The 18,548-nt window shown below is 28.0% G+C and overlaps 1 protein-coding gene across 1 annotated transcript; it reads right to left on the bottom strand.

Moving 5' to 3' along the window:
- Positions 1–932: 932 nt before the first annotated feature.
- LOC129221172 (G kinase-anchoring protein 1-like) lies at positions 933–18,385 on the bottom strand. Its single transcript, XM_054855623.1, has 10 exons — positions 18,058–18,385; positions 17,045–17,161; positions 13,083–13,160; positions 11,108–11,270; positions 8,815–8,942; positions 6,671–6,769; positions 6,487–6,550; positions 3,782–3,852; positions 2,210–2,287; positions 933–1,448 (listed from the first exon to the last, which is right to left on the bottom strand). Exons 1-10 carry the CDS (start codon positions 18,253–18,255, stop codon positions 1,416–1,418), a joined length of 1,029 nt encoding a protein of 342 aa, XP_054711598.1. The 5' UTR covers positions 18,256–18,385; the 3' UTR covers positions 933–1,415.
- Positions 18,386–18,548: the final 163 nt, after the last annotated feature.

Here is an 18,548-nt window from a genome sequence, read left to right as displayed (position 1 = left end):
CGACTCAGTCGGGGTTTTTAAAAAATTTTAATTTTATTGCTGCTTGTTGTTTAAACAGAGCAACAAATTCTACTCTTTAAACAGTTAGTGTTGCCACATTGAATTCAACTCGGCTCAAAAGAATAAAAAAATCCAGCATCTAGCCTAAGGCATTAATTTGAATTTTGACATTTTGTTTTCAAATTATGTTGTTCGTAATCACGAATTGTAATCACACACTACTCGTTGGGTTTCTAGGGAAATTCTAACACCATATCTGCTTTCTTTTGAAATTAAAAAATAAAAAAAAATAAAAAAAAATCAAATAAATAAATAAATCTGACTGTATCTTCTTTCAAAATGTTTTTGGCAGTCAATCAGTTAGTCAAGTTTATGCTTTAAAAATGTGTCTGATGCACCAAGGCCGAGCCATTTTAAAGAGAGAGAGAATAATTTATATGTTTAAAAAAATAGATGAAACAATAGAACACTATGATGTACAATTCAGGTGAAATAAGAACAATTAGCAATTTGTGATACCTCCAAAAAAAATATCTCACTTTTCTTCCATGCACTCTTCAAATTAAAAGTGCAATGAAAAGTTTAATGCATACGAATACATATTTTCCATGCTTTTGTGCAGAAATAATGACATCAGATTGATAAAATTCTACCTTTGACGTTGTTAGCATATAGTGAGAAAAAATGAATAAACTTGCAATAAAATTTCACTATAGAATTTGGACGGGAAGAGGTTCTTCAGTTACAAGTTTGTAAGTCAAAATTCAGAAGTTTAAATAATTCCTAAATTGAAAAAAAAAATAAAAAAAAACTTTTAAAACAATTTTTACAACATACAGGGTGCATATAAATATGTAAACCACACCTATTGTAAAATGTAATAAATATTATACTTTTATTACCACTTTAAACATTAAATTTAAATCAAACCAAGCAAATGTTACATGAAATGCTTTAAAATAGCATAGCTGCAAACAATCTTTCAGAAAAGGTGCTTCACCAAAAGTCTCTTAAGTAAAATATTGAATTTTGCAAAAGTACTTGCTGAGTATTACTTCAACTAAAGCATTAGATTTCATAAAGTTTTTTTTTGATCAATGATAAATACCTATGTATTAAAACAAACTAAATATCAGCATATGAAAATGGTTTTGAAAAGATATTTAATTTTTAATACACATGTCCAAATGACCAAAATATTTTGATAAAAAATTTTTTTACATAAAATAATTCAACATATAAAAAATATATATACAAAAGAAAGATTATTTTCAAATAAATGCACCATCTTTGATGACACCCAAAAAGCAACCCAATAACTTTTCCTTTCCTTCACTGGTAAAACTTTACAACATAAATATATATATCCAACATGCCAGTTTCTTGTATCACATGCAACATCATTGGCAACATCTTTATTTCGATTCAGTTCTTTGCTTTCTATTGTTCTGGAAAAAATGTATGTGGATAAATAAACGCTCAAAAAGTACTTACATGCTAATAAAATTTTTAAACATGATTTGAAAGGTTTTTATTAAACCTGATTTAAATAATCTCAAACAATATCTAGTTGGGTATGAAGATTTCTACACCAACATTTTGCATTGGCCGAGAGCTAATATTGAGCATACTCAAAATGGTTGATGAAAACAAATAGCTATCTCTCCAGAAACCAAAATATGACAAAAAAATATCTTACATAATAATGTAATTAGATAGTGCTAAAAAAACTGGAATGTTTAAACCTAACATTCTCATTTTATTACGAAATTATACAAAATTGAGAGCTAAGCTCTGAAAATAGATGTGAATGACAAGTTTATTGCAAAAGCAGTCGAATACAAAACATTTAATAATTTTGTTTTGCTTGCAGAAGATAAGCGTAAGAAAATATTTTTTTTGTCGGTAAAATATCCAAATAAAGCCTGCTTTAAGCAAAAAATTAATCATCACCTAAATAAGAAGCAATAGGTTGCTACAGTTTTTTCCCCCCTTAAAACCACAAATTTGTCTTTTAACTGGTTTTTGAAATAAACGGTTCAATTATTCAACTTGAGAAAAAAAAAAGAATTCTTGCAACTATCTACATATTATTAAGTGTTCAATCTCTGAAAGTATTTGACAACTCATGTGGTGATAGCTTCAATTAAATAAGTTTTAGGGCGTTCGTTGATAATTGAATAACAAAAATTTCATGTCCTTTTTTTACCTGAAATTTTTTCAGCTCTGTCTGTAATGAATGAACTTTGGACCTTTCTTGCTCCAAGGCTGTATGATATTCATTTAGCTAGAAATAGGTATACAAATCACATCAATTTTTATAGATAAATTATTAATGGACATTTGTTTTTTTAACCAAATGTTTTGGTTTTAAGGTTTTTGGTTTGGATTTTTATTTAGATTCATTTATTTGCAATTAATAGCCCAGAGATTTTGACAATAATAGATAAGCACATATTTCACTTAATAATTAAAACTATATTTTAGGGAATAATCAAGCAAACAGCATAATCTGCAGTTTTCAGAATAGATAATTAAGTATACATTAACATTAATTACAATAGAGATAACTCAAAGCAAACTTTCAAAGCATCATTATTAAGTATTATTGAACATATCAGCTACAAACAAAGTATCTCCAAATATTTTAATCATAAGATGAACTATGTTTTTAACTTTGTGCAGTAATAAAATATGAGAAAATCAACATTCTCAAGGCAATGTGCAGCAAAAACTTGTTGGGTTATGTTTCATTTATTACTGCGTTAAGGCTGCTGTGAATTGGGATGTAAGCAATGCAAGTGATTTATTAAAATTACTTATTTATGCCTCATATATGTACTCATTAAAATTACTAATGCATGTCAGGAACTTGCAATACAAGTTCATGCACCAATACTGAGTTCCTTCATAAACTTGAAAGCCCTCAGCGCAATATTTTAACAATTAGTGAATTTGTAAACTTTTTCTTATTCATTACTTCCAGAATTTTTCTGCACCTAGATTAACTAAAACTGCTTTTTACATTTAAAAACTCTACTTAACGGGATTTTTAAAAAAATAACAATTGCAAAGTGAATTTTGTTTTGCCTTTACATGTAAAATAAATGAAAATGTAACAATTTGTTTAATTGCACAAAATTAGCAGACTGCTGCTTACACCTTCAAGGAACACCTTTTTCAATGCAAAAAGGTGAGCTTTTGGATTCAAATATCTTAGCATCTAAAAGCTCCCTTTTTTGCATTGAAAAAGGGGTTCTTGAAACCCTGAAACATGTGTATGCAGTAATTTGCAAATTTTGGGAGATAAAACATTGTTATATTTTCATTTACTTTTTTTCACAAACATATGTATTTATTTCTCAATTTATGCATTTTTCAACAGAACTAAACCTCAACCAATGTACAACAGTATCTGATATATTTAACAACATAATTATTAAAATATTTATATTTTTACATAAATCTTTTGAAACACTTTGTTTAATAATGGTAGGAAACTTATTTCACATCGGAATAATCATTTCAAATGTCAACAGAAAGAAAATGAGCTAATTGATCTATTTAAATATAACAGAAAAAGAAATTTAATAGGAAGGAGAGCATTCATCTCCAGTACCTGCACAAAATTAAACTCATTTAAGGTTATTTTACAAAATAATTATACTTAAAATTTCTCCATAGAGTATTGAAAACATAGTTATAGTGATGAAATTAATATCCACTATGAAGTAACCTTTTGAGATGAAATATATGGGCATTAAAAATAAAACTACCTTACCTGATCAGTTAATTCATCTTTAACAGATAAAAGTTGTTCAATCTGAACAAGAATTTCAGCTTTTTCTCGCACTAGAAATTGAAATCATCCATAAATACATAATTTATCTTGAGAAATTTTTTTTGATATGAATAAAGGCAGTAAACTATTTTAAAATAAAGTACTTTGAAGCAGAAAGAAAAAATATTGAAAACCAATTCAATAGACAGAGTCTGAATATTTTGAAAAGATGATGGTTAAAGAAAGCATATTTTAAAAACAGTTAAAAAAAAGGTACCAAAACGAGAGGGGGGGGGGGGGAACATGTTTAACAAAAATATTTTTTGAAATAAGTTATTGATAAGGTACAATAGCTAACTACAGTTGAACGAAATGTCAGTTAATATGAAATGTTAAAAATCCACGAATTTGTTTGTATTAGCAAGCTATTCAAGTAAGCCGTTAAATGAGCGATACTGAGAAAAAACGAAGAAATGCTTACCTATACTAAAAAAATATTACTGCTAATACACACATTTTAATCTAGCTACATGTATATTCAGAAAAAAATCACTTATTTCTAATAAATGAATTTTTTGGAAAATATTGTACAAGGAAGACGATAATCGACAATCGCTGAATAGGTTGTAATCCATAATGGAAGATGAACAGTGTTATCTATCACCAAGTAAATTGAAATTTCCACAGGTAAACAAATTGAACAAGCTTTATTTTCTGTGAAAAATGTTAAATATTTTCTGCTCAATGCACAATGAGACTTTTACTCCTAAAGAAAATGATGAATAATTTTTGAAATTGAAAATTACAGTACTCAACAAGTAAAGAAGTGGGAAAGTTTTGTTCGTCTTAACCGAAACTTTCAATTAAATGTACATATTATACGTGAAATTTTTATTGTAATTAGGTAACAAACCAAACTTAACGAACAAAATGTTCATTTTAGCCATAATTTCCTATTAAACGTCATGGTATTAAGAGAGTTCAACTGCATTTCAAAAACCGACATGATTGTAAAAATTCAACGAAAATCTAAAAATAAAGGAAAATTGCATGAATTAAGGCATTGTAACATTTTACCAGCACAACAATACTGTGGTAATATGATGCAACATTGTGCATCACTATACCAAAGCATTAGAACTCTTTAATTTTCAGATTATATTGCCCTACTAAACGTCCCTAATCAATATTTTAGTTTTATTCACTAAAATGTTCATAAACTTAAGACACTGGTGAAAAATAATGCTAATTTTTATGAGTGACACTGGCTTGAACTAATTCGAATACAACTGAAATGAAAATTTCTAGTGCGTGTGGAACATTGATAAGGTCATGGCATAACCCATGTCGATTAAGGGAAAAAAAAGAAAAAAAAAACTTTGAAGTTTTTGAATTCAACATTTGTTAAAAAACAGAAGAAAAAAAAAGATACAGGCAACTTTTTGTTTCCCCAAAACAATTCCTGGCCTGAGATATAACCCGACAAAGATGGCAACCAAAGTACTATTTGTCACTTGCGATTTTTGACGAAAAATTCAAACTAATTGGTCTCCGGAATGGTGCAGAATATTTTGTTATTTTTAAAATTTAATTATTTTTCTTCAAAACAAATGCACCATTTGGAAATATACGTTAATTTTTTTTGGTTAGTGTTTTGAAAAAAAAAACATTTTTTAACTTATTTTTTAATTTTTTTTTTTTTTTGCAAAAATGACAATTTCAAAAATTTTGATTTTTTTTAAACTCTTGATTAGTATTATTGAGTATTTCATTCCCTGAAAACGAGAGCTTCCACTTTTGGGTTAAAAAAGTTTAAGAGGCGTTTGAAAAAATGAGGATTTTTAAGGAACATCCAGCCAGTGTATAAGAAAGAAAATGATAACCCAAGTTACTCATAAGATTTCTCTTTCATATTAAATGTAATAAAAAAGGATATGAACAGAAAGCAAGCACTGCTGCATACTTTTTTTGAGTTGAATTACTATAATGGTAATAAAAAATTAAATTTATAAATCGCTTCAAATTCAGCTGCATAAATTTCAAGCCCACAATTTGAAAATTTATTTGAAGAAAATAAGCAGCAATCTTTTCATTAACATTGCCCAATACATCATATGGATAAAAATTAATATTTAATTTTGTGGTAGCTAACCAGAGGGCTAATCTCTGTTAATTTTTTAAATTCTTTAGAAGGAAATTAAAGACAAGTAGAGATTTAAAGGGTTTTTAAAATATTTGGTTGTGGAACAAATGATAACATTCAAGAATTCGTAAGGTACAAATGATAGCATTCAGAATTCGTAAGGTTTTTGTTCCTTGATTTAACATTTTTTAGCTCTTCCTGGAACTTTTCTTTGATTATTAAGGAAATTTTAAACGTTAAAATTTATGCAGAATTTACAAGTACTACAACATGAAGTGATGCAATTATATAATTTTTTCAGTTCTATTTTTCGCACTGAATTAGTTTCTCATTAAAAATAAATGAACAATTCAAAATAATATTAAAATGTATGTTAGCTAAAAAGTAGTTTTTTCAATCACTATTTCATGCTAATTAAACATTCACAATATGTTTCTAGTTCTATCTACATATATATATATTTTAAAATCCTAGATTGTGTTTAAATTATAGATTGTGCTACATCATATGCTCATATCTACTTGACTTTAATAAAATATTAAGTACATTTAAAAAAACTCACTTTCTCCAGTTTCTAATATCCCATACAGTTTTTTGTTCCTTGATTTAACATTTTTTAGCTCTTCCTGGAAAATTAACAAAGTATAAAATAAATAAACATAAATAGAAGCCTTCATTTAAAAGCAATTTGATAAGAATTCTTAATTCTCCCCAACCTTAGTTATTTAATTCAGATAAAAACCTACTTTTAGTTTTTTAACACTTTCTGTCAATTTTAATATTTCTTCATCTTTATTACGTATCTCTTCTTGATATTGCAGTAATCTTGCAGATTCTAAAACAGGCTAAAGAAATTTGAAAAAAATAAGTATCAGAAAAATACAAACTAGTTTCTAAAATTAAATGTCAAGAAAATACGGAAATAACACTTGTTGAAATAACATAACAATGCCATTGATAGAATCTGACAAAAGATACCAGAAAGTTTTTTTGTCACGTCTTTGCGTACAGTTGCTTACATTTTTTGAATTGAAAAAGGGGGATCCTTGCAGTCCAAATAACGTATCTCTGCAATTTTTTTTGCATATGCATTTATAATGCTGTTTAATAAACTTTTATCAATGCAATTGCTAGTAACAACACAATAGAGAAAAAAATAGATATTTTACTCACAGCACTTTGAAAAGTACAAAATATGTGTTATGAATTTAAAGGAGCATGTACCTAAGTGAAAAACACTTTAATACTAGAATTACTGCTGTCTTTGTATACCTAGAAATACAACAGGGGTATTTTGACCATCTGAGAAGAAATCTGCATAGTTTTCTGCATAATGTTATATATTTGTAAGAATTGGTTAAAAATAAACATATTTAAAATAAATAGTTAATTTAAAGGATATAGAGATTTTCATTATGCTTAATGAAATATTTAAAAAGAGTTTAAAATGCCCTTTAAATAACCAACGCTATTTCAGTTGCATTTCAGAAACTAATGGCTACTGCTCCATTTATGTACCAAAGCATAATGAATGCTTTAAATTCTTGCAATGGTACGTTCCAAGAGACATTTTTAAGTTTCTTCTCGGTTTCAGCATCAGTAGATGTAATTGGATTTCTTTCTGTCATCAATTCTGAATATCACACTTTGTGTAAGAACTACAAGTGTTATCACAAGTGGTTTGTTGCCAAAGTCCCTTTTTGTGAGCACTTTTGTAAAACATTTGTTGAACTTTTATGAAATGTAGATTTGAAAAAATTCTAATTTTTATTTCATCAAACAATAATCGTAAAATAGAATGAATACCTCATTTTCCCGTGTGAAGTCAAGCAATTTAGTAAGGACAATCAAGGCATAGAGTGTGTGTATGTGTGTGGGGGGGGGGGGGGGGTCAACTGATAAGTGATGAAAAGGACAAAAAGAATTTCCCAAATAAAACTAGAAGAAATCGACATTCATCTAATTTCAATCCAACACTTTCAACTAAACAGCAAGAAATAAATAAAGGAAAATGTAAGGAACGTCCAGTTTTGAACAGAAAAAGTTTCTGTATAATTCATTGCAAAAAAATCTCAGCTCATCAAAAAAAAAAAAAAAAAAAAAAAAAAACCTTTTCGGGCAAAAAAAAAAAAAAAAAAAAAAAAAAAAAAAAAAAAAAAAAACTTAAGAACAAAAATTTTATTTTAGTGTAATTTAGAATAAAAGTAATATTGATACAAAATTTAGCAGAAATTGTACAAAACAAAGCATTCACAAAAATCATGATTGGCAAAAATGATAAGAGGTCATATAATATGCTATTCCACCCTCCTCTGAAAATGGTATTGTCAACTTATGTATGAGTATATATGATTTAACAGTACAGATAAGCAGAGTAAGATAAAATCCGTACCCTAAAATCAAAATTTTTTTAACACCATTCAAATTAAGTTTTTAACATTGAAGAATAACTTTTGAAACACAAATTAAGGAAAATAAGTGAAATTACGTTCATACTAAAAAAACACATCCACTCAATTTCATAAAACATAGGCTTATTTTGAACACATATTTCTTCCTTTCTTTTTTTTTTTTTAATATTAAGGAATAAAAAAAGGATAATTTGAACTGATGATGTCACTCATATTGTAAGAGTGTAAGGTTTAAGAAAATTTTAATTTCATTAAAAAAAATTAAAACAACTGATTTTTTGAAAATTAAAATAAGATTTTTGTTTATTTAGTAAAAAAAAATGGATTCAAAACACACTAATATTCTATCTTAAACTTAAAAAAAACCCATAAATGCTAACTCTCTAAGTAGTAATAATAGCTACAATGCAGCCATTAATTTTAGACACAAATTGCACTTAAAAAAGCATAATTTGTTTCGACAATTATAATGCACTTACATCAATAGACTTATAATAATCCTGTTTCTGTTCTTTTGTAATTATCTTCTCTGCTGCTTCTTCTATTTTGTTGAAAAAATTCGTTTCCTCTTCAGGAACTTTAACGGGCAACTCAAAATCATCAAGGTCTACGAAAAAATAAAAAAAAGTTAAATTTAATTAACTCACTAGGTGTTTTAAACATCTGGAACAATATTTATACAAGATTTCTTTTTTGTCGATTACACTGCAGTTTGATGTTTGGAACTTAAATACAGTAAACTCCAGATTATCAGCGTAATTGGGTGGCACAAGTGCCGCGGATAGGCCCCAAAAAGGCTAAAATAAGACACTAATAAGGCAAAAAATGTTCTTCCTCAAAAATGTGGCTGTATCGATGCATAATATTTTATACAATATTTTCAGAATAGTAAAAAGGTTTTGTATTTGCACAATAGAACTTAACATTAATAAAGAACAAGTGTACAATGAAATAAGTGAAGTAAATAAATTAATAAAACAAAAACAACAGTTTAGATTTACAATTTTTCGATAATGAAAAACAGCCATTGGTATTTGCCTTTTGCTGCAAAAATACATGCTCCTGATTCTTAATTGGCTTCCGGATAATCTGCTCCGTGATAATCATGAGGTTACTGCACATGTTTGCATTGTTAGTTATATATGTTTTTTACAGCTATGTACTAGGTTGAATTTAATATTAAATGTGCAAATTTTCATTAAAATGAGAAATTGTAGAACCATAAATATGTGTTGGCAACTTCTATTATGTTTTTTTTTTTAAATTAATGTTAGATAAGTTAATCTTGGATAGGGAAGTTAATTGTATTATTTCGAGTGGCATGTAATATACATTCAAAAATTCTCAACTTTTTGAAAATCAAAATTGACATTTATCCATAGGAAAATGTTAATTTAGATTTATTTTCCCATTATCCTTTCATTTCTTCCTTTCTCTAAGAATAAACTTTTTTGAAATGGCTTTGATTTCACTTTTATTACTTGACTTTGTTATTTTTTTTACATTTTTTCACTATTATCAGAAATTTGAAACCAATTTTGAAAATTTTAAACTTTCCTGTTAAGGATAGAGACTTATTAAACAAACTTTCAAAGAAGTTCACTTTATAAACCCAGATGTAATTTTAATTTAAAATATTGAAGGCCTATGTTAATCTTAGAATTCAGTCAATACTCCAAACTAGTATTTCTCAACCTTTTCTGACCCAGCGGATCAGCAAAAGCATTTGAAATAGTTTTGTGAACTGGCGAAGTTTTTAAACTCTTTTTTTTTTTAATTATTAAAAAATCATACATAAGTATTATTGTAAAAATTACATAAGTAAATAAACATTTGCGAGAAACTATTGAAAACTACAGTATTAATAACAAAACTCATGTAAAAACATATCACATATATTATCATTATGTTCTTTATTTTTCTTTTATTGTTCATTTATTTTATTCTATTTATTTATTTATTTTTTTTTTTTGAGTAAAGACAGTTTTCAATAAGAATTAGGAAAAATCTCTTAGGGCTCCCAAATTTTTTCTGCGGACCACTTGAGAATTGCTGCTTTAAACAGAAAAGAGTGATAATTAGTCTGCTTTTATGTGGAGGGAAAAAAAAGCCTGAGTGCTTAAGTGATTTAATTTAAGAAACCATGGATTGTTATAATGTTAAAAAAATAATAATAATAAATAAATAAACGCATTTTGTTGTACATCTGTATGTACCTGGAAGGTAAAGGGTGCTATGACAATTTTTTTTAATTTTTTATGTCAAGGTTTAAGCACCATCATACTCAACATTTTATACTTTATGCAGCAGTATAAAGCACTAAGATTTTGACAAACAAAGCCCATAACTTACAATCCAGTAACATAAATCATTGCGAGAAAGAAAAGCTTTAGAGTATTTCTGATTTAGTGCCTTTTACCTCCCAGGTGCAGATAAATAACATAAGCTCTGTCTTGGTGAGGTTATAGCATTGTCAGACATTTAAAAGCACATCATTTTTTTCAGAAAACTTCAAAATAATTGCCTCTTTTATGAAATGATGCTCACATGACCAAAATTAGCAATTGGTGAAATGTAAATATCAATAGAAAAATTATTATTTTTTAGATTTTGAAACCAATTTGAATTATATGATTACACTGAACTAGAAAAATACTCATTAGAGTAAAATAATCTATAGAAGGCAAAACTAATGAATAACATTTAATTAAGACCTTTCATGAATAATCAAAATACACTTTGTACAGATGAAACTCGAAGAAATATACATACCAGCATTTCCTCGCTGAAAGGCCCCTGAATTTATCTGAGAAGGTAGTAAATTTTGGAATTGATCTAGACTCATTGTACCCTTTTCTTTTTTCTGACTATTTTTCTTCTTCTTTTTGGCACTTTGTTTGCTATGTTCAGTTTCTTTCTGAATGGCATCATAAATCTGAAATTTATTTAAATGCTTTTCAAACAATTTATTTTAACAAATTAAATGCTTTAATATTAAGTTAATTTTCCTATGAAATTTCTTTTTTCTCCACGAAACACTCCAATAGAAAATGCTTAGTCAAAACTATCAATAATTTTTGCATTTAATCTTGTTTTACACAGCATTAAAATATTTTAAACAATCTTTGGTAAAATCAAGGGTGAGAACAAGTAATTAACAAGGAGACAAGAACTTTAAAACCACCTTGGCTCAAAAAACTCTTCCGCCTTCTCCGCTAAAAATTAGTTTTTAAGTTAAATTATAGCGGTGATTATCCTAGAATCATTTATTCCAACAACATCCTTTTTCTTCTAATGTGTTTCTTTTCCACCTAAGAAATTTCACTTTTGACATTATCCTATCCATATTGTCAGTTTGTGAAAACTCTTAATGGGTTATTCCACGGAAAACTAATTTTGTCCTGCACGTGATGTTTCATATATTTCGGTACTGATAAACTTTTTATTGCTTATTAAGTTGCAAACGAATGTGTGATTCCATAAGCAAAAGATTTTGTCATTACTTTTTTAAATGATTACTTTTTAATGAAATACATGAACCGTCACGTGCGAGACAAAGTGACTACTTTTTCCTGATGGCCAATACATAATTTTATTCAATGGTTTTAATTATTGTTGAGATATGTTTCCTTTACATTGGAACCTTTGCCCTCAAAATCTAATTTATTTTAGTATTAGTATATGAATAGAGGAAAAATATTAACTAATTCATAAGCAAGTTGGAAGAGGTTGACTTAGGATATCCCATACCTGAAGCATGCAAATAAATTAACTTTTAAATAACAAAATTGTTTAATAAACATAAAACAGTGTCAGGAGTATCTTTCAATCAAATGTAAAGATTAAAAAATTTGCTTCTCCTTATTTCATTAAAATATCAAGAGACATGACAAAATGTTAAGAGTCTTTTTTGTCATTCACATGACAACGGAATGGCCCTAATCATGCACAGATTAAATGTACACATTAAATGAACACAAATCTGTACATCATTAAATTTTGACTGATGCCCGCCTTGTCTTGTGGTTAGAGGAGTCCGACTGCAACAGGGTGGTCTCGGGATTGAATCCCGGCTTGGGCATTGATGAACTCTCTCTCCTGTCCTTGTCCTTTCTTTGTGTGAATGTGTTGTTATGCTGTGAATGGTTGCTTACTCTATAAACGGGTCCTTATGGCATGTGTGTACTGTGGAAGTCAGACTTCACACCAAGTTACGGTACAGTTGGAAAAGTGAAGCAGTGCACCTCACAAGACAACAACATTAAATTTTGAAAAATACCAATTTTTGGTCTGGTGAAATGTAAATATTTTGTTAGAAATCTATTAAGGAGTGAATATTAGGAAAAGTGCTATTTAAGTCCCAGATGAATTTTTCAAGCACTTCTAATTAAAAACCAAAAACAATTTTTTTTTCATATAGTAAACTACGTCGCACATGCAACCATGACAAAATTTTGAGGTTTTACTTTAATATATGACACTGGAACTCGTTTTGTTGCTCCAAAATCATGTCATGTTGGTAACTCTCCCACGTTCTAATCGATGATAGTAATAGTTGGTTTTTATACACCCTATTTTTAGGGGGCATTAAGGTATATTTTTTTCTTGACAGTTCTTTAAAGTCTCAGTTTTTTCCCTTCACATGGAAGACCTGAAAGTTATTCATGAAACAGAAAAGTTATAAGTTATGCTTTTAACGTTTAAGGAAAAATTAAGAACCAGGTTTAAAAATTAGTTAACTTCTTACTTCTTTCTTTTCTTCAAAATCAATTTTACTGAGCAGTAAGGCTTCATGCAGATCTTGTTCATAAGCTTCTGCTACAAACTGTACACAAAAATAAAATAAAAAACAATTAAAAAATAAAAAAAAACCTATAACTGTGTCGTTCGGCAATGAAATATCCCGTACGTAACACTAAGTCTCGCAGTATTTATATTTTTTGCACTGTAAAAATGCAAATGAGAGTAGAAAATATCAGTATTTTAACAATGAAAAAAAATATAAATATTTTCAGATTTAGCATTACATAGGGACATTTTACAGTCAAATACTGTGGAATGATCCAACTATCACATTAGAAACTACATAGTATCACATCCTACTTTTGGAAAAAAAATAGAAAATTCACCTAATGGCATTAAAAAAAAACATTAAAGCACTAATAGCTCACTGGTAAACAGCATAAACATATAAATATAAGAAACTGCTTTCTTCTTTTTATAAACAATTTAGAGGTCTGGTCTCAATTATTTTAATAATATTAATATTTTTTGTATTATTTTATCACCAAAAAATAGTGCCTATAGTCCTACAAATTCAGTAATGAAATCATGTGTTACAGTTATATTGAATAAATTTAATCCAGAAAGTGTTATTTCAGTAGTCCTGAGTAATTTTGGGAAAACTGTAAGTTTAAATTTTTTAATTATTTTCATCAAGACTGCGGGAAAAAAATGAACTCCTTTCTTAAAGTAAGTTTTTTTAGTTCACAATAACAGGCATTTTTTTTTTATTTTTTGTCAAAAAAAAAAAAAAAAAAAAAAAATGAAATCACTTTTTCAGACCAAGAAGGTAGGGTAGGTTGGTCCACTCTTTATGGGGCACGTTGAACCGGTAAAAATTTTTTTTCTCATAAGTCTCAATAATTTTAACATTATTCTAAATGTTTGAAAATAATACATTCATTTCATTTCATGTTATGCTATTTCAAAATAATAATAATAACTTAGTGCAGAAAAAAAAAAAAAAAGCAAAGAAGCAAAGATAATTATTTAACAAAAATTATATTAAATTAGTTTTACCAAAAAATTCATTTCATATCTGCACTTTTTTACAATTTAAATCTTCAAATATACTTCTAAATTTTTCCAGACAATTGTTTTCTAAGAGTAGAATATACAATACAATGTATTAAACAATTTTTTTTTGCTAAACAAGCATTCTACATAGAAACAAAATAATTGATTAAATGAATAAAAATATACTTTTACTAAAGATTATCTAATTTTTATTTTTTTGTATTTCATCATTTTAAAACACAAAGCTGTTAATTTTATTGTACTTTTTGTTTGAAATATGTGATATTAGTATAGCAGTATTCTTTTCTTTTTGGAATTTTTTCATGCAATGCAATGAAGAAAAAAAGAGCTCTCTCTCCCCTCCCCCCAGCAAATATTGATGTAACTTTGCATAAAAGTAATGTATGACTTATCCTTCCAAAACCCAGTCCAATAAAAGTTCTACTTAATAAGCTCTGGAAGTAGCACTTTTATATTCCCAGATAACATTGAAAACCTCATCGTTAGTTAACTTCATCTAGTCTCATGAATATTCAATAATTGATTTTTCTTTTGATTTTTAAAAATAATTGTGTACTAATGGTGAATGCTTATTCTGCCGTGTGCAGGTAAACGGCAGTATCTGCAGAAATGTGTTTTCGAGATATTTGAAAAAATGTGAGTTGGACTCAATGCTAACAATAGGAAAATGTTGGAATTAGACGTGTTTTCCGCACCTTTTTTCCAACGGAAACCAAGTAAGCGAGTTTGTCAATAAAAATAACGTACAATACGTGATAAAAATGCAAAAAAATGAAAAATTTGCAGTTACTGCCCTTTACCTGCATACAGCAGTATTACTGTTTTCAATTAAAGATGATTTCTCAATTAAAATAAATTTAATATGTTATATTGACCTTTCAACTTTATATTTTTCATTCTACACACAAAAGAGATTAAGGTAGTTACAACATTTGATAGTATATATCACAAAAAATTATAATAAATGTATTTCAGTTATGCGGTCCAATGTGCTCCATCAGGCGGATGAACATACCCCATCCATGGGGCACGTTGGTCACTTTACAAGGTTCTGTTACAAAATTAATATAAAATAAAGTTTATCAATTCAACAATTCCAAAAAAATCTGTGGTGTTGAAAAGTGTTTAGTGAAATGTATTGTAGAAAATCGAACTGCTCATTTAAATTTTTTGATGAGATAAAAAATGATAAGTAAAAAAGCAGACCAATGTGCCCCACCTCCCTTATGTTTTAAATTATGTCAATGTTTCTTTTTTTTTTGAATTTGTTACATAAGTTGTATTTGAAGAGAACTCAAATGCTCAGCAAAAAGGAATGAATGAATATTTTAAAATGGATAATTTCACTGTCAAATTTCAAACAGCAATATATTTACATTCCAAATGCTTTATTTTATTTAGGGGGAGGGGAGCGCTAAAAAATCCATAATAAAAAAAAACCTTCTATTTTAGGTCAGTAGGCTTTGTACTGTATACTACTACTTAGAAAATAATCAGAAAATTAACTAAACAGAAACAGATGCTAAAAGATAGGTACACAACCATTAGTAATTTGCCAAAATTAGCTAAGCCTAATTTCCATGTGCAAACGAACAATAAGAGCCGAAACACATAGGAAATGTCATATTCATACAATGTTTATCACTCAGTTCAAATTTCTATTTCATTAACAATTTTCATTTTGATAAAAGTATCGTTTTATTACATTACTAGCTGCATTGCCCAGCTTTGCCTGGTCTACCTTGAAAATAAAAATTCTGTCAAGTGACATATATTCAACAATTAATCTTAAATTAAGGTCCCTATATATATATATATATATAGTGGCTCTAGCTTAAATAAGAGGGAAAAAAAACATCATGCAAAATTTCTCTCCCAAGAATGATGATAGATATTAAAAACTTTTAAGAAATAAAAATGAGAAATATGGATTTGAAAAGCGCAACCATGGAAACACAAAATAAAAAAAAGTTTAAGAAATTAAAATGATAAAGGAAAGAAACAATGAATTCAAAAAGCGTAATCTTGGCAACGTAAAATAAAATGGTTAACAACTTGAATGGAGATGAGATTTTTGGAACTTGATTTAAAATGGCTCGAAACTTTTTTCTTTTTAAGATAAAAGCTTAATTTTTTGACCACAGGTTGAGCTAGATCTGGAGTAAAAAATTTTGTTTTTTCCAATGGTGCCAAAAAGAAAACTCTAGGACAATTTCTTCACTTTTTATTGGTAGATTTAATGAAGAAAGCAGTGCCTAAATTTCAGCTAAGCCTAAGAAAACCGATCTAAAAATGCGAATAATTCAGGCTGTAATTAAGAGAGCATTGGAACAAATTGCGTAGAATGGGGAAAATTCTACCCTTTCCAACCATACATAATATTAATATGTGTAAGTACACTTTCATATTTGGGAATTTAAATGAAAATAGGGCCTTAATTTCAATAAAAAAAGAGCTATTAATCAAATTTTTTTCGAACTGGTCTACCAACCTTTCCAGTGCTGAAAGAAAGATACTCTGAAAATTTCAGCGAAATCGACCGGGTAGTTCTGGATCTTTGCTCATTCAAACAAATGGACACTCTTTAGAGACTTCACTTTATACTATGTAGAGATTTTTGTTACTGTGCCAATTTTGCAAGAGTGATTTTTTTGGGAAGTGGTAGTTATAAATGGGAGTAAAATTGACCGGTATTTGACCCTGAAATTGTGAACTGGAACGATAAATTAGAAAATATTTCATACATTAGTTTTAAAAATTAAAAAAAAAAAAAAAAAATTCAGAATTTGTAGTGGACCACTTTTGGCTCATGGGCATATCCGTGCATATCCGTAATAATTCGATGCAAGAGGACTGACATAAAGTGAAATGATAAAATCAATTACATACTTCATTATCTTTTGACTTCCACTCTTCCCATTGTTTCTGACCAGCTTGAACTATCTTGGAGTTAGAAGATTTACTTTTACTCTTGGTATTACTATTAGCAAATGCTAAATTTTGAAGCTAAAATTAGGAAAATATGGATTGTTAAGAGCTATATAAATAAATAGATTTCAGCAATTCAGTGGAAATATAAGTTACAATTTTAAAAATGTACCGAAAACAAGACAAACATTTGTTTTCATAAAAGCAAAGTAAAAAAGCACTTTTACTCTACACAATAAACTATGGGTTGCATGTGAAATTAATTAAAGATTATCACAGATAACCAATTTTGCCCGTAATCCACTCGACTACAAAAATAGCAAACAAATCAACAACCAAAATATACATTTTATACACAATAGGTAACATCAAAATATTTATTATTAAGTGCATCCCTAACTTTATCTATTATTAATGCCAATTTCAACAAATAATAAAGCATTATGAAACATATCACTAATTTTGTAAATGTGGTCCAATAAATGAATAATGAAGCATAAATGATGAGTTCAGTGAACAGAACTCACTGAATTCAAACTTGTTTGAGGCAAAAAGGCATAACAATTTGCGCTTTTATAATTTAGTAAGCTTATTTTTTCCACCGAAAAACAAGTGTCTCATTTGACTGGCTATATTTGCGCATTTGGAATAATGCTGATTTTTTAAAACTTTTATTAAAAAAGTAACAATTTAAATGCAACTCTCAGTGCATTTATTTTCGGTACCTTTGATAAACAAAAAACTAGGTTTATTCCTGTAGCTCTTTTGCTGTTTTAGGTAAACGAAGTTATTCGAATAGAAATGTAATCATTTAAGTATGAAAGACATTTACAGTCTACACTTTATTAAGAAAGGAATCAATAAATTTGAATGAGAAAATATTTTTTTTTCTCGAAAATATATCAAATTTAATGACTGCTCCAGACTTTAATCGATAAACTGGTTCTTTGTTTACATCATGCAATAATTCTTACTTCAGCTATTTCACTAGTGTTCTTCTTTTTTTTCTTCGGTTTAGATTTTGTTTCAGTCACTGTAGACTTTGCAGTTAATTTGGATTTTCCAGACTGACCATTGTTCTGAATATTACCCGATTTCTTAGTTACGGAGTCAGGAACGTCATCATCCTCTATATTTAATACTGCAAAACGAGAAGCACAAGCAACAGCCATTATGGAATAGATAGAAAATATGAAATGAGAGGAAAAACTAATGAAAACAATGCGAAGTCACAATTAGAAGATTAATAACCAAATTATTGACAGTTCAACAAATATACTGCTCAATCCACAATGTTTTTGGTTTCCAATCCAAAACGTATCAATAATGATGCCAAACTACTATGCTAAACTTAAGAATTAGCGTTATGAGGCTTCACTAATCTAAAAACTTAATAATGACTTGATAATTTATGTTTTAGTCTTACAAAATAAAATTCAACTGGAAAATGAGTCAAGTTTTCATT

Source organism: Uloborus diversus, chromosome 4, assembly GCF_026930045.1.
Source record: "Uloborus diversus isolate 005 chromosome 4, Udiv.v.3.1, whole genome shotgun sequence".
In the NCBI taxonomy this organism is placed as follows: Eukaryota; Metazoa; Arthropoda; class Arachnida; order Araneae; family Uloboridae; genus Uloborus; species Uloborus diversus.
Note: the sequence above shows the minus strand (reverse complement) of the source record. Positions and strands in the feature narration are given on the sequence as shown.